Genomic DNA, 23754 nt, shown 5'->3' with positions numbered 1-23754 from the left:
TGATGTCCATTCAGTAGCTGTTATTTTTATGCTGCAGGGGCTTTGAATATTTAATCCCAGCAAAAATGTTTCTCAAAGCACATTCTTATGTATTGAGAAGGCCATGCATGTGGCCATATAACAGCTCCAATAGCTTATAGTCCAACAGCAGCCTCTAATATTACCTGCTTGGGCTATAAATGCTCATGCCTGAATGTAAATGTCAATGTAAATATACAGTAATGGCTAAATTCCCACAGCCCTCTCAGTCATAACGTGCATTATAAACATTCTGGTATCATCTTCCAAAACCTTTTTTACTCTGAGCTGATTTTTCCCCTAAACAATCCATTTTACTTACTGCAGTCTTGAAAGTGCAGAAGACATTTTTAACAAAATGGTCACAGGTGGTAGAAAATAGATATTTTTAGAGATTCTCCAGCAGTTTAATGTTGGCTACATGGGAGGAACATATGCACTGTGACTTGGGGTCTAAAGCCCAGAACACTCACATTTCAGGAGAAAAAATGATCTTACATTAAATCACTTACCAGCTGAGCTGCTAAAGTTTTGATAATAGATATACTTTACAAAGCAGCAGAGAATTTTAGGACAGAAGTCTCTGAACATTTACTTCATTTAGTTCATTTTGCCTCAAAATGATTTTTGGATTTAGGAATATTCATATCTAAGAAAATAACACAGGTATTTTTTTGTTTTACCCTCATTATTTTTCAGGCTTATTTAATACAATATTTCACTGTTTAAACAAAAAGAAAAGTAGGACACTGAAGGTACTACTAGGTAAGAAAATTCTACATGAATCCAAATTGGTCCATTTTCCTCTCTTTCTCAGCTGTTTTTAGGGATCTTGACACTTATTTTAAAGGCCAGCCTTTCCTAGGGCTATTTTTAATAACTTAGAAAAGCCACTCCAACCCATTGTGTGGCCATACTGTACTAAAAAAAAGAGACAAACCCCCAGCATATGTTGATGCATTATGTAAAGACTTTCCTTGACAGGATTTAGTTACATGCAAGCTTGAAATGCAGTGTAAATGTATTTTCTGGAGTGCTAAAAGTACTACAATACCAAACTGCCAAAAAGGTGGTTTTACATCACACAATAAGGGACCTTAAAAAGATAAGAGAGTTGCGCACGTTGGGAGACGGTATCTTGATCTATGTGCCCATGGTCAAGGCAGAGTTACAAAAACAGCCAATGTTTTCACAGCAAAGGAAGACTGAATTTTTTGTTCTTAGTATAAAAATGATGATCCAGCCAGTGTTGTTTCTACCTCCGTTAAAAGAGTTTCAGCTCCGTGGTGAATAATTTTTAGTGGAGAAAGTCCCAAGCCCCGTAAAATCCCACGCTGAGGATGAATAAAGGTAAGATTAAAAGAAGAAAGGTAAGATGTTCTGGAATATTTTCTCTTTTTGCTTCAGCCTTTGAGGAAGAAGAGTTTCATTTCTACAGTACCACACTCCCCATTCCCCCCCCAAAAAAAAGGTAAATGCAAGCATGCAGCCACACAAGGAACTCACAAAAACAATGTGGCCCCATCAAATCTATTGGAAATAAAAATTGCTGAAGTAGTTTCTTGTCTCTTCCTGATAGAAGTTTTATCTGTGTGACAGGCTCTGCTCTTGCCCTGCTTACTCCCACGCTGCCATCACAGAGAGTGTCAGAACTGTCTGGGTAGAGGTGCCAGACAAAAGAGGTCAATAAATGCAAGAGAAAGTCAGATGCAGGATGTAAAACTCCTCTGCAGACGGACGAGGGTCCTCTCTTGTGTCCAGAAGCTTTCAGGGGAAACTGTGCTGCCTAAAATGGACTGGGAAACAACAAAATAAGTCAGTTTATCAAAGACTTGAAGCAGTTGAATTAATTAGTTCAGTATGTCAGTTCCAATCGCTTCCTACGATTTTTTGTGCTCATGTAATACACAAATACTTCAGTTTATGTACATGAGTTTAGTCTGCTGCCCTTTTGCACAGCTCCCTCCTTCTGACAGGCAATTGCTATTTTATATTCTCATATGATATGGGACATGTCAGGAAATCTTACAGGTTATTGATGAATGGGGATATCCAGATCTAAGGGAAAGGAAAAAAAAAAAAAGGAAGAAGAAAGAAATGTACCTCCAGTGTAACTATAGCCACAAGGCTAAGTATTAGATGTGTTGGCTGTTTGCACTTCTTGGAAGACAAATTCACATCAGCCACCTACAGAAAATAAGGATGTCTTTGCTAAGAGCACTTCAACATATCTGTACAAATACATTTAATTTCAGCTTACTCCAAGCAGAAAATAGAAAACTGATAACCCTCATTCTATAGCTTTTGAGCTTGTTCCAGTTTTTCAGTTCCTTTTAATCTCTATAGTCTGTGGTCTCATAGACTTCCTTCTCCCTTTTTTCTCAACACCACTCCGTCCTCCTCTTTGCTCTGGTTCATGTTGGTAATCTTCCCTTTTTGTTGAGCCCTGTTTTATTTTATATCTGTCAAAATTAATAGAGACTCTCCTAAAGCAGGTGCACAGCCCTGTCCTACTCCAATGCTGCAGTTACCTACAGAGGTTACCAGGGAAGGATGCCCTTTAGGCTACAATAGAGGTGCCTAGAGCTGTGCTTTATGGCATTTCCACTCTTGAATGATGGGGAGGGGGTCGTTTAGCAAAATTATTACAATGTTAATTCCTTCTCAGCCAGAATTAGACTTTCTGAGCTGCGAGAAATGTTCTTTTAGGTCCCTTGTTTCTATAAGTCCGGAGAAGCTCTGCAGCAGGGCAAAGTGTATCCTCAGCAGTTAAAAAGGAAAATGGTATTTAGAGTCAGGGAATATATTTAGGAGTGTTTAATATTTAGGAAAGAGTAAGACAGGGAGTCTCTAGTGCAGCCTCTCTGTGTTTATAAAGGCTCAATTAATTATAAACCCTTTAGTCCATCTCCCCACCTGCATTATCAATTCACCTTTATTTCAACCTCCAGTTATCATGACCCTTCTAATTCTTCAGAGCAAAAAAAGCATTAAACATTAGGCCTGTTGGGAAAAATACTCTCCATGAGGCTTTTTAATCCTGGTTTATTCTTCCCTTGTAACAGGGTCTGCAAAACCAACTTGCACTCATTATTTCTTCACAGAGCCAAGAGTTCTTTTTGATAACCTTTAATGACAGTGCGATGGAGGCAACAGCCCTTCTCCCCTTGTGCACGAGCTTGCAAATCTAAAATAGGACCTCAATGAAAAAAAATTTAAATATTATAACTCCACAGTATATGTCATTATGATATTGAATGCAAAGCAGCTGTTCCTGACAGATTTGGCATATAACAGGGGTAAAGCAATTTTACAGAAATCATTATGTTCATTATATTGAATTAATAGATTAGAATTAGTCGACGATGTTTTGTAAGACCATCTTCACCATAGAGCCCTTTATCTTTATATTCTAAGAGGGGTTTTTTTTTCTCCTCAATATTCTGTGCAAAGAGGACATAAATGCCCTGATCACTTGGAGCATAAGCCCCTAAATTCGTGGCTGTTGAGCCTCTTCCAATATAAGCATCTGAAGAAAAGGTACTTAAGGGAAATAGAAAATGACATCATTTTTTCCCTCATCTTTTGAAGAATGATTTTTTTTTTCTTCCCATCCTACAGGAACAGATTCTGGACTAATTTTTCCTACTAAAGGCTTTAAAGTCTAAAATTCATCAAACATCTTGTCCTCAGAGACAATGTCATCCAAGTTCAAAGGATCTGTAGCCCTGCAAAGCTGATGTCTTATTTCAGAGCTAACGCCTTTGTTTTCATTGAATGTTTGATTTCATCAAATTAAACCACTTCTTAGACTTTCTATAAATGTGATAAGAAAAAAAAATTAAAGACAGAACCAAAACTCTTGATTCTCTGGAGAAGAGCACACATATACATACATAGGGATGTACATCTATATCATATTCATTAAATTGGTATGTTTTTCTGTCTAATATTTTTTCAGGACAGAAATATATATTATGAGGGTTTTCATATGTTTTTGAAGAAACTTTGAGTTGAACATAGTAGTCTTACAAGGCATTTGTTTTAATGAACATCATTATAATTAAGAGCATGCTTTTCATAATTAAATACAAAAAGAACTTTTTTCAAGTAAAGTCTGGGTCTGATTACTGATGGAGCAACTTCAAGATCTTTTTTAATGAAGCATTTCAATATTCATTCAGAAAAATGTCAGGATAACAGACTTTAGCATGGAATTTTGGTGATTCATAATTTTTTCTGGTATTTTATCACTTCAGTTTTAATATCCAATTAAGCAAGGAAGTTTGAATAAAATAAGAATACTAATGAATATCAAGCAGTCATATGCTGCATCATACGTCCACAGAACTTAGGATATTCCAAAAATTGACACATGGCATTATCCTTCATCCATATCTGATACAGAACAATATAGAATCTTTTTCATTTGTTAGTTAAATTGGAAAAGTTGAGAGGAATTTCATTTTCAAAATTTGTTGTAGTTATCACTGCTGCTTTAATGCAGAAGAAATTTACCTTCTCTAATTCAAGTTCTTTCAACAACAAACGAAACTTAAATATTATAACGAGGTTTATAAATTCTTTAAATTAGTCTGCCCCTGAACTATATTGAAACCAGAAGTCACAAACAACAATTAGGGAAATAGCTTAGTGGTGGACTTGGTAGCATGAGGTTTATGGTTGGACTCAATGACCTTAAAGGTCTTTTCCAACCTAAATGATTCTATGATTCTATAACAAATGGGATTTTCACATCAGTTTAAGAGTAAAAATCCACTATTTTTCTGGAAACCTGGAAGAATACCACCACAGGTACTGTATTGTTCCTGAAAAATCAGTTGATAGAGGCCTTTCTATTATTAAGCCAAAGTTTTCCCCTCTCTTTCTTTACACAGAACTTAAGAGCCTTGCACTCAGAGATTATACCTTTCATAGCTGTCACATCAAAACTGTGTTTGCAGTCTCAGTGATACAGAAACACACCTGTGGAATCAGGAAAAAAAAGAAAAAGGCACTTTCAGGGACAATTAAGAGAACCCAGAAGCAGATGAATATGGACTTTCAGTCACCATTTCTCCGATGAGACCCTGTTTTTCTCTAAGTAGCAGCAATATAAGAAAGTCTAGAAGCATCCTTAAAAAGGAAGGTCCACATATTCAGAAGTTACCAAGTTGCAAGGTGTTTTCTATTTAAGAAGGTAAGAATTAGCAGAATCTGTTGTTTCTTGACCACCATGGTTTAAATTAAATATCGTATACAAGAGCATCTGAGCATTTAACACACACTTTCAACTAAGACGTTAAAACTCCTTCTATGTCCTCCCTGAAGGATGAATATTTCTGAATATTTCCTTTCACCTGCAAGGTAGAAAATAAAATAAAACAATCATTTGAAAGAAACCTGGTGTCAGCATGCCTGGCACACCTTATTTTTGAGATAGAAAACACAGGCAAGAAAATTAAGGGCATGTTTCTATTGAGATTCATTGATGACATTTGAAAGTTCCTAGTCCTTAATGCCTTGTGCCAATGTTAACTTTGCAGATGTCCACTCCCAACTACCCTTGCAACATCCACCTCACACCAGGCCTTGTCCTGGATGGTAAATTGAGGCACCAGGAAAATACTTGAAGTAGCAAAGTTGCAAGTTGAATTCATGAAGCTCAATTCAGCCTCTATTGCCAAAACTATATGGCAACCCCCATCATACACAACTTCATATTTGTGCTTTGTACAAGGAAGATACAACTGTCATTCACTTTTATTTCAGATGAAGGGGTTTCAGTGCTCCTTGCCCCCACGCTCACTTCAGAAGCCTGTATAAATCTTCCCCCACATGGGAATCATTTTGAACGTATTAAATAATGATTTTTCTATGTCTCTCCCACTTTGATGTAGCCTCCTAGGAGAAAGAGCTATCCTGGATATACCACTTGGTCATGTTTTAACAATTTGAGGTTTGCTTCAAAATTCTTCAATTAAATGTAAGTTAAAAAAAAAAAAAAAGCTCCAGCACTTAGCTCAGTTGATAAGAGGCCCTGTCCCCCCACAAATTATAATGTAGCAACTTTTTGAACATATACTTTAAATTCACGATTCGTTTCCTATTTTTAAAGCTATTTTTTTATCATTTGATTAATTGCTTAAAACTGTACACAAAGATAAAGGGAACTTTGAAATTCATACCTTGGAGTATTAACATGTACTCAGGACTAGATGTAAATGTCAGAGAGAAAAAGATCTAATGAACTCTTTATTGGTGAAATACAGTATTGCAGCTGCCTAGAATTTTAAATGGTTTCTAGTCAGCTCCAAAGCAAAGTAACTACAGAAGTTTACTTACAGCATGGACTCTCATTCAGCATTTCCAATATCTTCTTCTAGGGTAGATGGAAGCCATTTGTTTTGCTAGAAGTTGCAGCTACTTCATTTTGTTGAAGTTTAGTGGATCCTTTTACCATTAAAAAATGTCCAGAAAAAAAATAATAATGAAAAAAAAATTGCAACCACAGAAAAATTTTCCTGTCTAGAAAATTACATGACCATAAGTTTTCCTTTTCCCTGATGCCTTCTCTGCCATAATAATGGCTTCAGAATTTAAATCCTTTGCTGCTATTGTGACTTCAAAGCCTTAAAACTGCAATTGAATGAAGTAGTTCATCTGTCATTATTCAAATATGAAGCAATTATGATGAAATAAAGATAGAATTCCATTGAGAAATACCCCAATCAATTCTCACTTATATTTAACTAGAAACATAAAACGATGCTTAGAAGAGTAAGTTTAGGTAATAAAAACTCAGCATATAAAAAGTATGAATTACTGATCTATAACTTACTCATTTCTGAATAAGCTGTCTAAATATATTTCACAAATATTGACAAAAGTTTAAGCTTACGAAGCAAAACTGTCTCTCAGCTGGTTGTGGAGAGTGAGTGGCTTTTCAGAAATGCATTTGCATTAGTTTGTGGACCTCGAGGTTCAGATGGGAACCTGCAGAGGTTTTGAGGGGTCTCTGAGCTGGTCAGCTCCATTTGAAAGGTGTCAGATCACGACATGCTAATTGCATCTGAAAAGAGGGGGTTTTATAGGTGAGTACATGAAATAACACACCTACCTCAGCCATGTCTTCATTATAGCACTGAACATGGTAGTGCCGGGCTGATGGTTGGACTCAATGATCTTTTATAACCTCAATGATTCTATGACTCAGGGAAAGGCATTAAAATAAAATATTGCTGTCACTGCTTTGATGTCTACATATCCTGGCAGGTCCTGATATGGATTTAGCCCTAAATGCTTGTTTTCACCTTTGTGGATCCAACTGAGGCCCATCCCTACCCCAGAATTCCACAGGGAATTCCCACCTGTGCCCAGTTGTATTTGGGAATATGTAACACAGATTAAAAAGTTAAAATATTTTTTTTTTATTATCTTTCAACCTTGCTTTCTCCTTTCATCTTTCTTGCTTGATCTACCCATGTTTACTAGTTTGCTGGTAAAAGGTGGATTCTGTAGCAGTCAAACCAAGGACTCCCAGAGTTTTGGGTCTTAAGCTCTTCAAATAGGCCTCATCCTTCCCATTTTCAATCATGTCACAAACTCAGATGAGAAAAGCACTGCATGTCATACCTTTTCTTCGCTCATATTGTTCTTTTGGAAGACAAACCCATCCTTCTCTGCTTATGAGAGAGGACTCTGCCTTCTCTTTTGCCTTCCCGTGGTAAAACAGGGTTAAAAATGCCCAAATAGTATATTCCCCTCATTTTCCACAGTTGCTTAAGAGCTCTGTACAGTTTTAAATTCTGTCGTGCTGAAAAAAGATCACACAAAGATCACACATAAAACAAGGCATCTACATATTCACATTTATCTTCCTTCATTTTGTAGGCATTTTATCACTCTACCTGGGTATCAATCTTCTGTCATCTACAGACACTCATGTCTTGCAGTTCAATTTGAAAAATGTAATTTCTTTAGACAATCCAGGAATGAAATGTTATCACAATTAAAAAGCAGTGATATTTAATATTGAATTTTAAATAAGAGATGTAACTGGCAAGAAGCATTTGGGGTATATACAATTAATTATTTCACTAATAATTATACATGATATTACTCTAAATATGAAAACTTGAAGCATTTGAAAAAGCAGACTGTAATATTCTTTTTTTTTTTCTGCAGAAGCTCTTTCACTTGATATTCTTTTGCTAAATAATATGTAAAATACTGACACCTAATGTTAACTTTCAGTATTATTCATTTTGCAAAACTTTTACTTCCAAGTAGGGAAAGCCCATGTGAAACTGGTGCTTATGCTGCAATTTTGTTTCAGTAAAATGCAATGTAGCCTTTTCTCACTTTTTGGAAATAATACTCTGAATTTGTACATGTCCCTATAAAAGCCAGGAGCTTTCAGGTTTATCTTTACAGCTCACAGGTAAAAAAGAGAGAGTAACTCAGAAAAGTTGAAATAAGTGAGTTTTTGCACAATGAATTTAAGTAAATCCATCAAATGAAAGACAAATACTTTTTTTTAAAGTCAGCATTTTTACTTGTAGCCTGAAATGATACTAAAAGACAAAATGCTATTAAACATTTATTAATAATCTCTTAGTCTTTGAAATATAAAGTATATTCGGTACTTTATCTGCCCTATTTGGTTCACTTTCCTCAACCAGAGACACAAGACATTGTTTTCACAGTTTGTGGATTAAATGCAGATGCCAAACTTCACAAATTTCACCATTTATCTCCCTGTAACTGCCAAGACAGCAAGTCCAAAACCTGAGGTCTGGCTGCTGTTTAGAAAGAGATTTTGACATTCTTCCTCCTCTTGTGTTTGTCACACAATAAGGTTCAGCTGATAACAGAATAAGATATTTTACAGCATGACCTAGATCTATATATCTGGATTTATATTAACCTTGCCTAACTTTATAGGGAAGACATAAGTGACTGCCAGCCAGAGCTGTACAGCAGCACAAGTGCTTCAAAGGCACTGACACTGAATTAAAACCCTTTCTAATACTGTGGACCATCAGAGTTCTATGTTCAGTGCTTTTCTTCAGCAAGAGTTGCTTTATGGAGAACAGTCCTTTTCTAGGATCGTGTCACTTGACAGATAAAGCAGCTGAGCTGCAGGTATAAGTATAAAAATAAACCCATGAAAACACAGATACCTGGACTGCAACACAACCATCCAGTCTCAGCTGAGCTAAAGAACAATGATGTCAGTGTAATCAAAACATCTTGAGACAGAGCTTTCCAACTGATTAACACTCCTGTGCTATTCTTTATAACAATATTCGAGTTTAAGAATCTTTTCTTACTCTTCACAAGTCCTAAAAATACCAACAAATGCTTTATTTGCAGTTCTTTCAGCTTTCCCCTACATATTACAACCAATTAAATAGGTGTAACTGCAGCAGGGGTTTTAAAATTACATATCTTTGGCGACTTTTAAAGCCCAGATGAAGGCCCTTGGGTTTCCCTGCAGGAAACCCAGGAGATGCTGCAGATGCTCTAAGAATGTGACAATTTCAAGTAACAAAAGTATCATAAGCCAAAATGGAGTAGTCTTCACCACCCCTCCAAATCCCTTCTCACCCTTGAAGTAGAATAAAAAGAAATATAATAGAATCCTAGAGAAGTTTGGCTTGGAAGGATCTTTTAAAGGTCATCTATTCCAACCTCCCTGCCATGGACAGGAATATCTTCACCTAGATCAGGTTGCTCAGAGCCCCAACCAACCTGGCCTTAAATGTACCCAGGGATGTGGCATCCACCAGCTCTGGGCAACCTGTTCAGTGTTTTAACACCCTCATTGTAAAATAATGCTTTCTTATGGTTTTAAACTCCCCTTCAGTTTAAAACCATCACCTCTTATCCCATCACATCAGGCCCTGATGAAAAGTTAGTTCTCAACTTTCTTGTAGGCCCTCTTCAGGTAGTGCAAGTATGATCAGAAGTAATTTTCTAAGTGTATCATACCAAAAATCAGACACATTGAATGTCATCAGAAAGTTCTACTAGATTCTTGAAAAAGGGTATGTGAACAGTACAGGGCTATAGGGGTTTAGTTGCCATTTATGCCAAGATGTTATTTATGTCTTATGAAACCACTTGGATAATGTGTTGGTGAAATATAAGCAGTTTTTCCACATTTCTTTTAGTTGCCTGGTGCAAATCTCTGCAAAATTTCGTGCCTCATGGTAAGTTAACAATGAGACATTTTGCTGCTGCTAAAAGGGTTGAGAGTTTATTTTGCCTAATCCAAATTAAATCTTGTTAAAACTGCAGAGTGTTCATAGAGTCCTTCACTCTGCTTTACACGAATCTACAGCTGTTCTCAGCTTTCTCAAGCCCATTATCCCCAAGATGACTACCTAGAAAGATCAACTGCTTTGGTTTAGCCAACTGTATCACACCAAAAAATGTATCTGCGGTATAAATTTATTTTACAATTAAAAAATTAATAAAACCAGAATTTCAAAATATTGGGCCCTTTGAAAGATCTGATGTGCAGCAGTTAAAAGTTTTGAAACAACTAGTTGTTCAACTTTTACTTTTCAAGTATACCCTGTGCTTTAAATAGAATTACTAAATTAAAAATGTAAATTGGACTGTATCTTTTAGCAGTTGGTGATTTGTCTATTTTCCACATTTTATTATGTATCATTTTTATAATAAAGAAGGGATTTTTTTTTCATTCCTGTTCTACTTGATAGCAATTCTGCCATGCTTCTCAAAGCTAATGTAATAAAACTACATAAAATGTTCAAGAAAAGCCCCATTAAAATATACAAAGCATACTAATTCATGGAGTCAAAGTCAAAGCAGAGTGGAAATATGAGCTTTAATAAAACTATGTCTGTTGTAAATAACTATTCAAGCACAGTCATTTTTTTGCAAATTGCATGGGATATAGCTCAGTCTACTCGAAGCAAAGAATCGCTCAGCAGAATAAATGCATCTTGGTCAGAAAGAGATTAAAAGATACAGCTGAGCCATCAATAAGAAGCAGATAGTGCAGTATTATTTGCTGTTTGTTTTGAAGATGTAATTGCAGATCCCAGGATTTCAATAAATCTGTGCACATCACGGAAAGAATTGTAGAGAGGAACTGGGGCAACGCGGAGAGCATTTGGTTCTCGCATGTCACACTGCAAAACAGAGGGGGAACATTCAGTAAATTCAGGTCACTTCACGTTTATCCGTCAGACTGTATTTTCAAATGCCATACTTGTCTTCAAGGAAGGATGACTGGACTGACAAGGAGACGCATGTAAATACCTTTGGATCCTCAAAGAACTACGGTGAGGAGCATCATTGCGAAAAACATAGTGAAAAGAGTAATGCATTGCCTAAAAACGGATGCCAGGCTCAAGATGGGTAGGACTTTAGAAGTGCTATTTAGGGCTCCAAACCAGCTGTGTATGCCCAAAATTCACCTTAGTGCCTCTAACAACCTACAGTTGACGAGGAATAAGGGTGACAAAAAAAAAAAGAAACACAAAAACCCCACATTCCAATAGGATAGAGAGTGTTGTACTACTGGTACAACTAATATCACAAGGCTGGCAGTACTTTTTTTCCCTCTCTGTGTGAATTTGAACATTTTCCTGAATGTAATAATCCCTCATATTTGAAACATATTGCTGCATTGCAAAGACAAGCCAATAATGTGAGGCCTTGTGCCCTCTTAAAAGCAGCAGTTCCTGGAATTCCCTGGCAGTACCAAAACAGCAGCACACACAGCCTCGAAGAGCTGCCCTTTGGGGAGACAAGTCACCAGCAGAAATAAAACTGATGTCTCATTTATATGGCATTACACTATCAGCCTCACCTTCCAGCACATCTAAATCACCCAATGTATGGCCTTAAATTTAACTTATATTCTTTTGGAGAAGTGCTCCGTGGTAATCATTCCATTACATGGTAGTGCCATTCAGTGGTTTCTTTTTCTAAGTGCACAATTAAAGATTGAAGATGTAAGAAATTTTCATCAGTCCTAGTGGGGTTTTTTTTCTCTTATATGAGACTATATTTAAATAAAATAAAATTATCACTTTGTTATGGTATAGGCTCACAAAACAATGCATAAGAAGATGAAGTTTGATTTACTCACTGCTACTCCTCTCTTCTCCAACTCTTTAAACACAGATTTGATGGGAAGGGAAAACGATAGAGTGAGTTGGCATCCTCTTTCCTCAATCCGAGATGGTGTGATAATTTTTACAAAGGGCTTCTCTGGGTTTGTTTTATCCTCGCTGTAGTAATGTTTTATCAGGTATTCCAAGTAACCGGTGAGTAGAATGGATTTCCTTCTCAATGCCTTCATCGTAGTTTGACTAAAAACCTACAATGATTTGAAATCACTGGAATGAGAATGTGTTGCTACAGAAAAAGGAAAGGAAATAAAGAAGACTAAAAGGGTGGCATATTTCTCCATACATTATCACTAAAATCCAGCAGTAATATCAGATAGATATTATACATAAACGTGGCAGAGCTGGGCTTTCGAAAACACAAGGTAATGTTATGCTTTAGATAATGAAAGACATTTGTGTCTACTGTTAAAAGTTCTCAGACACACCTATCCCTGCATAACTGAACTTGCACACAAAACCAGTTTGCTAAGAGAGCGTTCATCTGCATATCTGAAGAGGATCCATAAATTCCATATAGATGCTACACTGCTGCACAAAACTCAAAATCACATGAAGATTTCTCTATGTATGTACCTCTAGTACAAACCTTCTCGCTCTCCACAACTGCCTGACAGGAGGGTGTAGCCAGCTGTGGGTCAGTCTCTTCTCCCAGATAACAAGTGATAGGAAAAGAGGAAATGGCCTCAAGGTGCACCAGGGGAGATTTAGGTTGGATATTAGGAAAAATTTCTTAACTCAAAGTGTTCTTGAGCATTGGAACAGGCTGTCCACAGAAGTGGTGGAATTCCTGTCCCTGGAATTGTTCAAAAGGCACATAGATGTGGCACTTGAGGATGTGGTTTACTGGTGGGCCTGGTAGTGCTGACTTGAGGCTGAACTCGATGATCTCAGAGGTCTTTTCTAAAGTAAATGATTCTATGATTCTACTAACAAAATCCAGTGGCTGAGACTGAAACATCATGACTGGTCTGCAAATTCTTTCCTTTGAAAGCTCAAAATTTCTACTAACATACTGGCTTTACTGCTTTAAGTCCTGTAGAGGCTCTCCCTCCAGTCCACATGAAGAAAAAATATTCAGTAAATTCTTGTTTAATAACTGTGCTCTGACACAGCTGCAAGAACTGGTGAGTTTCGGAAACTCAAAATATCATGAGACCTGCAAAAATGACTGCCTGAAAATGGCAGTGCTATTTTGCCACACAAACAAGAACAATGTGACAGAGGAGACAGCTTCTGCTTTTGCTCTGGAAAGGTTCAGTTACAGGGAATAATGAAATAGGTGACTCCAGAAACAATCTACCCACGCCTTCCTCAAACCCTCTCTTTTCTTCTTCCCATGGAAGTAGCTTCAGGGAAACATGACGAGACACAGATATGCAAGTGCCCAACAGCCACTTCAAATCACATCCTGGCACATCAATGCAATATTGCTTCTCATGGACAGTGATCCCTCCACCAATTGCAGTTGGAAAATCAGAGGCAAGGCAGATATCCTGGATGAAAATCCATGATCTTCAGTCTCAAGAAGTCACTCTTCCAGACTGGAGGAGTAACAATTTTAAGATTACTTATATCATAACCTGGAAGACCACGTAGAGAGGTACCTGAGAAATCCCACTCAAAATACAACAAACACTCGTTTCCAACAGCATCTGGAAATCATTCTTTTGTAGAATATCCCAAGTCTCACTCCCTGATGTTTTCACAACCACTAGATGCTGCACAAAACCAAAAGCCCCTGCATGTGTTTTCTGTGAAATGGAATATGGATGTTGTAAGACAGAATTTGCAAGGAAATGAACGTGACAGAGACCAGAGCCACCAGCACTCAGCACTTGCACAGGTCAACAAAAACCTAGAGGTGCTTCCCTCACCACTCAGGCAGACAGAAAGCACACAGCACTGTTCAGCACATAATGGAGGGAAAACAGAGACCTGCCTCCTATTCCTCCAGGATTTGCAGCAGTATGAAGGATGGATCTCCTCAGGCTGCATGCAAAAATCTGTTTCCACAGGCTTTGAGCAAGGAATATTTGGTCTCCTGGGTGAAATTTTTTGAAAAAGGTCTTTTAAATGTGGCTATAGAGCACTCCCCCTTTTTCCGTAACAGGGAGCAGCTACTGCCATAACAGTCACTTTAAGCATTATTGAGGAATAACATCCATTAACACTTGCAGTTTTCATTGTTTCCATTGGAAACACTGCCTTCTGTTTAATGTGTCCCAGTGAAGGTGGCATGCAATTTCACTAGCCATCTCTTGCCAGACATGAAAACTATTTTGTTTCCCACTGTATTAGAGCAATTAGCACTGGGAAATCCTGGCTGTGCCAAAAGGTAATGTGGGCATGGAAAGGGGAGGCGATGGAAACTGCTCAGCCCTCATTGCTCGAGGCTCCCTGCAGTGGGCTAAATGACACCAGCCCACACAAACCAGAACACTGACAATCTGGGTCATAGCAGAATAGCTTTCAGCTTATCTCAAAGGTCACATAAAGTTTAAAACAATATATTGGATGTTTAAGGACTAACAAAACAAATTGCCAGGCGGAACAAGAAGCATTGCTGTGCCCTTTGCAGTCCTTCAGCGTTGCGCGTAAGATGAAGAGAGCATAACTGGCAATTTTCTGACTTTGTTTGCTTAAGATACTGTTTTTTTGGTAAATAAAGATGAGAGACATACAGTGCATGGACACTGTTCTTTGTTCCAGCATCAGCTTTGTCATTCCACTAATATTAATGGAATGCTAAGCAGAAATATATTTCACCCGTTTCTGCTGGTGGCAAAAACTTGAAAAGCAGCTTAGGGATAATTTAGTACAGCAGAATATTTAGCATATAGTTTGTTAATATGAGTTAAACCATCTTTTTCAGCCACAAAGACCCAGAGTCCTGATTTCAGGGGTGAACCATTTGTAAGGGAAATGCTGGTACATCTCAATATGAAACACATCATCATGTAAGGTGTTGGGAGTACAACTCCATGCCTTCAAAAAGGGATGAATTGCGCTCTCCAAAGTCGACCACAGGCTTTCAGCACGTGGATCACACATTTACAGAAAGGAAGGATTATCTTTGTGTGACAGAACTGCCCTTTCCAATGTCATGGTCTCCGCAATTCATACAGAGATAGGACAGGGATGGGGCTCTGCTCCTTCAGCCACCAGAAAACAAATGAAGACATGAAAGAAAAACATTCTGGAGCTATGCCACTCCCCTTTTAGGAAGCATTCACAGACAGTTTCTGTCTTTTCTGTTTGTAACCAAAGGGACAACAGCAGAGGACAGGTTCCCTAAGCCAATGGTTCAATGTAGACTCCAGAACATCCACTTCTTTCATAAAGGGATTAAGTATACTTTGCTCAGGAATTATATGTAAAAGCAACCCTGGATGCAACTTTTCAGAGTTATGTGATTCCTTTTTAGGAAGGTCTTGGACAGCATCCTTTGTGTGAGTTCCACTGAAGCAAACCCGAATATCTCTATGGGACAGCTCTGCTGTTCGTACTGAGCCCCTAAATTTAAGTGGGAAAAGCCCAGTGTAGTCACTGGGTCCAACAGCAAAGTCTGTGAGAACAGTGAAGGGATGAGTATATTCATTACAGGCCTTGGTGTCTCAGGGTTGTGGGGTTATTTTGTTTGCTGAAGATTTCTTTGAGGCAGACAGCAATAATACATGTAACATTCATTAAACATTTTTATACTCTTAAATTGAAGCTCAAAGTAAAGCAATTACTTACCTCTAAACTGGCGTGCAGAGCACAGACCAGTAAAATTGGAGGATTTGATAACCGAAATCCATTAATTCCTTCACTTAGTTGTAATTCTGGAAAATGAATAACTTATATTAGTGTTTTTGATTTCTTCCTTTTAATGGATTGGACCTTATCTTGAAGTCTGTCCTCACGCAATAAAATATTTCCCTAATGTGGCCTGTAGGAATCGGTCATTAAAAGCAAATAGTAATCCATTCCCAGCTAATACTTTTAACTTCGAGAAAAGCCCAATTTTATCCAGCAGAAGACCTCATTAGCAGCTTCAGGGGAACCAGAGGACTGCAATTAATTTGTTTAAATGGTGTGTGTTAAAACCACCTTTACACTTGAATCTCTTTTAATGCTGGCACAAAGCAGAGAAATTCCAAGTCAGCAGCGGCGCCGCTCACGCGGAGCCGGGAATCACGTTCCTTAACTTTATTAAACTGACGAGACACATGGGAGGCTGCATATGCAGCTAAGTGTAGCTTCAGGCCACGTAGGGAAGTTGCCCAGACTTTGGGCTGTGAAATTTTCACGAAATCTGTTTAATAAATCTACAAAGCCTCGCTGTAAGTTCCGTGTCACCGTCTATATTTCATGCTCCAGCACCAGAGCAAGAGGATGCGGCGGAAGAGATGCTCTTCGCGCACAGCAGACTGGCTAATTTTATAATGCCCAACTTCTCCCCTACAAACTGCTCATGGAAATGAATAAACAACGTTTTCTTCCTTCTAACAGCGTTTCAAGGCAATTTGTGTCTCCTGCTGGCTTTCCATGGTGCCACTCTCTTGCATTTGGTCAGGAAACAAAGAGCAGACTGAGGCTATTAGGGAGGTGTTCTCCAGCCAAAGCCACATCAACAGGCGCTGCCACAGAAAATTAAAAATATATTAAAAACGAAACAACCAATCAAACCAAAAAGCTCCTTTCTCATCCTGAACCCCCAGGATATTCTCTCTGCCATACTTTAAACTGGAGCTGATCAGTCTAGCTGTCAGATTTGGAAAGGAGTCCTCATTTTGTATTGGGACAATAAATACTTGACTATTTCAGAGCAGGTTTTGCCTTATAATCCATCCTCCCCTAGTGCAAGAAATTTGGAGATGCTGAAACCTTAGTGGTATTTCATGACTTATGTCAGGTTGCCTTACCTTTATTTATGTGATTTCTCGTTAATTCCAGTGGAACTAATCCTGAAGTAAGATATTACCCAAGTGAATGATAGCAGATCCTCGCTCCTCAGGGACTTATGAATTTAATTCACTGAGATACTTTGAAAGTTTCATCCATATTCTATATCTGCATTTTGAAGGTATTTCAGCAAAATGTCTAAAAGCAGACAGTCAGACCCATATGCCCACACATAAATTTATTCCAACATTTATTTTGTTAACTCCATTGCATTACATGTTTTGGGTGAGTTTAGCTTAATGCCTTTAACATAAGTGAGGAAATGCAAAGCTCTGTCCTTTCTCCTCAAGTTACTACGAAAGTAGAGCTGGTTAGATATAAATACACCAAATAAGGTAAAATTGGAAGGGTAAAAGTACATACTGTTTTCCATGAGGAATCTTGTTTTGAAGTCGTGACCCCACCAGCCGATTAGCCTAAGATTTTACAAAGAAAGCAAGTTAATAGAAATCTCGGTATAATATCTTTCAATTTAATTTGAGAGCTAAGAGCAGTATAAAATCAAGAAATATATACATTTCCAATAATACATTTTACTTCTAAAAATTACATTAAAATGCAATAAATTCTATAAAGAAATAGTACTAAAAATTTACTACTTGGAAATGTCTCTTTTACTACTAATGATAAAACACACCATATCTTTCAATTAGCTATTGATTTTTAACAATATCCATTTTCCCTGAAATCATTTCACAAAACAAAAAATAGAACAGAAATATTTCCACTGTTTTCTCCCAAGGCATTAAATTCAACCCTCACCCTTAAATTTATTTTAATGAATATTGAAAGCTAAAAGGTGTTATGAAGTCTGACTTAGTTTCACCAAGAAAGGACTTTGTAATGAACAGCAGGCAGACAACAGGACCTCAGAATGAGGATTGTGTGGGTATTGCCTTGTCTTTACTGTGAGACTTCAATGTGAATTCTGCACACACTTTTCTTCTCCTGAATTGACCTTATTAAAAAAAAGATTCTTTAAAATAAAAATCAATCCAATTTAATCCAATATTCCTTTTTTTAAGGTTATGCCCAGAAAAAAAAACCCAAACAACGTTTTGAAAATCATTTCCCTGAGCTTGTACATTAAGATGACACTACATTATTAACTCACATTTACTGAAAAATATACTCAAGGACATAGCTATTAACAGTTTTCCAAAGCAGCTGGATGCGTTGGATCACCTAGTGCCCAAGGCACAGCAGACAAAATCAATATTGCAAAATCAAGGAATCTCTCTCCATCTCTCTTGGGTTCTCTACTTCTTAACTCAGCCCACAGTAATACCAGTGACTAATATTGTCAGTTCTACTTGAGATTCCCCATGTATCAATGCTATTACAATATCAAGGAGTCACTATTGCAGACTTCTTCCTGAACTTCCAAGCTCTACAGGACTGGACATATTGGACACCATTTCTTCCAAGGTTTTGCTCAGTTTTCCCTAAGCCAGCAGAGTTGTTAGGCATTAAGCCTGGTAAGTGTTCAAAAGTTGTAATAGTAAAAAAAATCTACAAGTAAAACTCACAATAGATCAGCATTCCTGGAAGCAAACAGGGAAAAGAAAGTCATGGCCCCTCAGTAAAGGAGGAACACTTTGCAGTTTGCCTAAAAGAGCTTAGCTCTGCAGAATTAAGACCACTTTCAAGTTAGAAACTTGTTATATGAACACTGCAGAATGTAAACTAAAGTACTTCATATTTCTGTATAACAACACAGGTTTTATGTTTACTTCTATGAAAGGTTCTGAGTTGCATCCAAACAGAGTGTACACAGAAAAAGCACGTTTTTTTCTTTATTGCTGCATGATGTTTTTATTATTCTAAGACCCATGAAAATTAATAGTGCAATATACATTCATTTCACGTGAGATATTATATTGCCAATATGAATACACCCCAAATAAAGTGTAATGCAGCCTCTGCCCAAGTGACTCAGTTACTGATGCTTTGAATCATAAAAGATTTTTCAGATATTTTATATGAACTCTATAATATATAGACAACATTGTAGAGAAAACCCTAAATATTCTATGTTACTACAACATACTACTGAAGTCAATGGTACACACATTCCATGAATTCCAAAAGATTTAAAGAGAAAAAATCCACGGGAAAAATAACATTTGGACTATTACTCTGCAGCAAGGCGAAAACAGTTCTAAGTTTTTTGTGGACCACATCCTAAAGTGAAAGACAAAATAAATATCAATCAGACTGTGACCCAGGTCGAGCCTGATGAAAAGCACTCTGGTTGCATCATGAATGCTCAAGACTCGCTAATTCTGAAATTGGCTTAAACCCAGGTCTCTGCTGCAGCACCACGTTTGCAACTTGGAAACTGAAATTTCAGAACTTTTCCAAACTGACAGAATGAAGGATTTTTTTAAAGACAGTTTTAGCTGTCTTGCCCTTTCCTACCAGAATTTGACAATTTGCTTTTTCTCCTCTTATTTTTTTTTTCTTTTTGGCTGTTCTAGAACTTCAGAGGTGTCACTACAGGATGTGCACTTTGAGGCAGCTCTGGTCCTACACTCTCGTTGATCTAATGGTCCATATGGATGTCACGTTATTTGACATTTAAGCTGACAGGCTTCAAAGTGTGGAAATTAACAAAATCTTCACAAATTATAGCAATTTGCTGTTTACAATTTTCTGTGAAAATTTTGAAATGAAGGTTGCCACTGCTATGCCAAATTTCAACCTGTTATGATGGGAAAGAGCTAAGGTGTTAAACCCCAAACATAACGCTTTATAAATGCTCACTAAAAATAATAGGCAATAAAACTGCACATTAAGTTACTGCAGTAAAATTTCTTATTAAAGAGTTGTTATTCTGCATGCAAAGTGAACTGCAGTCACCATTTCAACTATCCCTGTTTCAAAAAACAAAAGCAACAAGATCTAAATTGATTTTGAATTCCAAAACATTTTTTTTTTTGCAAAAATCGTAGTGTGGAAAGCTCTGAAAAGCTTTATATGATGTGCTTGTGTTTAAAACCACCTTAAACATGTTAGTGATGGGTCTCTAGAGTCACATGTTTTTCACTGCAGACAAAACCCATTTCAGAAAGTCTGTTAAAAATCAGTGTCTAAGGAGAAAAGGGTTTAATTTTGCAAATGTTCCACTATAATTTTAAAAATGCAAATTTATCCAAACCAAGCCCTTGTTTTAACACAGCACTAATCAAAATTGCTATCCCAGTGATGAATGATTTGTGGTTGCAGCATCCTCCTGCCAGTCCCAGATACCTCCAGTAGCCTCCCAAAGCTGCTCAGCAGAGATGTCCTGGAACACCTTCACAGTGAACATCTCTCCATCCAAGAACAAAAACATACACGAAATACTTTGCAATCATGCCAAAAAAGAGAGTAAATTAATGCTGAATTAGCTGTGGGTTTTTCTGCAAGGTGTGCATGCTCTTCTGTAAGAAAATAACTTTTAAATAGATAACTCCTTGTTTTAATTTATACCTGAAATTAAACCCATGGTCATAGAATCGTTTGGGTTGGAAGGGACCTTAAAGATCAGATCTTACCAACCCCCCTGCCATAGGCAGGGACAGCTTCCACATGATCAGGTTGCTCAGGGACCCATCCAACCTTGCCTATGTCCTCATGGTTTGACAACACTGAGACTATCCTAGAGAATTCTGCAGGTTTCCGGTCTTTGTACGGAACTAATTTTTACACTTGTCACATAAAATTTAAAGCAAACTGTTACCAGCTCAGTTTCATGAAAAAGGTAAGAATATAATGAAATATTGCTGAAAGGTTTTCGAATTCCCTATTTTTACATCAAAATGTTCTCTTATTTTACAAATCAGTGAACAAAGATTTGCCGGGTTGGAAAATGACTGCAAAAAGGAACAGTATCCTCTCATTCAGTCATGTCCTCTTTAAGGCCATTTACACCAGGGAACAATCCCTTCAATAAGTATTTTTATTTAGCCCATTTTCCTCCTTCATATCCGTCTGCATTAGACTGAAGCACTGGTTGTTCATAGCTTGAGTCATCTCGTTTGTAGCTGCATTAATGATGCAGGAGTGCGGGATATAATGATCATGATGTATGTGCAGTGTAAACATCAAAGGAGATCCAGTTAAAGAACACAGGAAAAATACAAAAAAAATTCTTTTGACCTTTGCTTCGACGTTACAGATGATCATGCTACTCATTTATAATTTACAGCCTGAAGCAACATGGGTCTCATTTCCCTTCTCAGCAAGAAAAAAAATAAAGAAACTCTTGAGTAGTGATACAGAAAACAGGGAAATACCATTAATGTGGCCCAGCTTTTGCGATCCAGGGCAATGTGCTGGAAGTATCCTGTCATTATACTGTGTGAGATAATAATTTCATGTCCACAAGAAGGCACATTGAAAAGCAACAGGAATGCAGTGTGAAATTAGTAATACTTGATATTACATTTGCCAGCTTCACTGGGCATGGAACAGTTTGTCTCCTCTCCGTTATCAGGTCACAATGTGAGCTAGAAATTTCATAGTCATTATTTAGATTATATTAGTAGCATATACCAGCAAAGCATGTTATGGTTATGAAACCATGGATTAAGCAAAATCATAAACAGGCAGTTTTGGGGCAGAATGTGTCCACAAAGCAGCTGATGTAGCTGCTGGGTGGCTGCTAAGCTCTTCGTTCACACATCTCTTTCCTTTTGCAAAAGCATCCATGTATTGGCAAAGATTTGTTTGTTTTTTCATGCTACTGTTCTATCTATGAGTAAGAATCAGCTTTGAGGAGTTAATGAGATTTGTTACTGCTCCCAAAGTTTATTTACACAGAACTAGAAAAGTTTATTACACAGAACTAAGCCGATATTATGCTATGTCTGTAAAAGCAGCCTCGTGCAGGAAAAGGAATGAAAGGGCCAAAAACAATCATTAAGTTCAGTTTCTTGCAGTTCTAAATGTCTATGACACAACTGACTGGTTGAAGAGAACACCCTTTTCTCCTGACACCCTTAAGAGCTATAACAGACAACCAAGAGTCACTGTGCAGTGTGACACAAATTTAGAAGATAGAGGTTAATAGTGACTCAAATATCTCTCTATTAGCAGGAAATGTGTTAAATAAACACCCAGGAGGTCTTAGAAATTAAACTACAAAAGAACACAGAAAGATTGGAGGCTGGAGCCAGCCTGGAGCTAGGAGCAAACTACATCTGACCTCAGTCATGGCAATTTGACCACGTTTGATCATCCTGCTGCCTAGGAGAACATGGTGGTACCACATCACTGGTGCCACATCCAAAGCCCAGCTTTCATGTTTCAAAATCCAGGATAAAAATAATAAAAAGAAAAAAAAAATACAAAAAATTGGTACAGTCAGCTCCCAAAGACCAAAAATACTCCTTAACATGCCTTACATCCACATGTGGATCTTCAGCTCAATTGACAATTTAATTCCAGATCTTGAGGTATGTTCCTCCTTCACTGGGCTCCACACAGTGAAATATGGATAGAAAAAGTATCTGAGATTCAGGTCCTGAGCAGGAACATCTCCTAATGCTGCTGCACTCAGACAAAGGTCAGTCCCAGAAACCAAACTCATGAAAACAGTTTAACACCCTCTCAAAACCACCTTACTCTTACCCAGATTTTCAAACACCTCTCCTCAAACTCTGAGCAGAGACCTGAACCCCAGGCTCAACAGCTGGGGCACAGTCCTTGCATTCAGCTCTGCATTAATTTTATTGCAGTTTTTTCTAATTGCATTTTTTATATGTTTCAATTTAATTTTTATTGCATTAATTTTATTGCAAGCACATGAGCATGACTGTGTTCCTTTGGATTCAATGCCAAAATTCAGAATACATAGTAAGAAAGACACATACACACAACAACCAAGAAAACAGAAAAACCTGCTCATTGCTTCATGTGGCATATTTTTGGCTCACTGACTGGAGTTTGAGGAGAAGTTTTAATTTTCTTTGCTATCACAGACTTGTCTGATCATCGATGAAATATTTAGTCTTTCTATGCCTCAAGTCCTAATCTCTAGAAATTCAGGACTGCCCTAACTCTGCTGTGAGGGGTAAGAATAAATTTATTAAAGTGTTTTCACATATTTAGTAATGAGGGCCATGTAAGAATGGAGAAAAAGATTTATTTGGAGCACCTTATACAGGATTTTTTGATATACGGATAAGGAAAGGGGATTTGGAGGTAAAGGCTGATACCACTTGATTTTTTTCTCTCTTGTCAGCCTTTCACCAAATTATCCTCCAAGTGTCAAAAGTTGTTTCCAGTGTTAAGTTTCTGATTGGTTCAGAATTTAATATTTTTCTTGCTCTATGTCACTTAACCGGCATTTCCAATAAGGAAAAAAAAAATTAAAAAATCTATTTTTTTTTTTGCATAATTCCACATGGTATTTTACAGCTGTGCTGAAACAAAACTGAGGTCCAAGTGGATGGACAATGTTATTCTGTTCCAACTCCATCCTCTCCACAGGTGGAGCACTTAAGTAGGGTCCTGCTCTGACCCAGTGCTCCCCTTCTGACAGTTCACTGGAAGGGAGAAAAACCATCTCAAACCAGGTTTGGCCTTGTGATGAGGGGGTTTGGCAACCAAAAAAAAAAAAAAAAAA

The 23754-nt window shown here is 37.5% G+C and overlaps 1 protein-coding gene across 1 annotated transcript in view; it reads right to left on the bottom strand.

Annotated features, from left to right (window-relative positions):
* Positions 1-10866: 10866 nt before the first annotated feature.
* KYNU (kynureninase) overlaps positions 10867-23754 on the bottom strand; it is a 53385-nt gene continuing 40497 nt past the window's right edge. The window contains exons 10-13 of the mRNA XM_027749016.2: positions 17505-17557; positions 15933-16018; positions 12152-12382; positions 10867-11186 (exon numbers count right to left, since the gene is read on the bottom strand). Of these exons, the coding sequence (XP_027604817.2) occupies positions 11034-11186; positions 12152-12382; positions 15933-16018; positions 17505-17557 (523 nt within the window). The 3' untranslated portion in view covers positions 10867-11033. The remainder of the gene's footprint in view (positions 11187-12151; positions 12383-15932; positions 16019-17504; positions 17558-23754) is intronic.

This window comes from Pipra filicauda, unplaced genomic scaffold (genome assembly GCF_003945595.2).
Source record: "Pipra filicauda isolate LSUMZ 115617 unplaced genomic scaffold, ASM394559v2 scaffold47_size6085603_pilon, whole genome shotgun sequence".
Classification (NCBI taxonomy): Eukaryota; Metazoa; Chordata; class Aves; order Passeriformes; family Pipridae; genus Pipra; species Pipra filicauda.
Note: the sequence above shows the minus strand (reverse complement) of the source record. Positions and strands in the feature narration are given on the sequence as shown.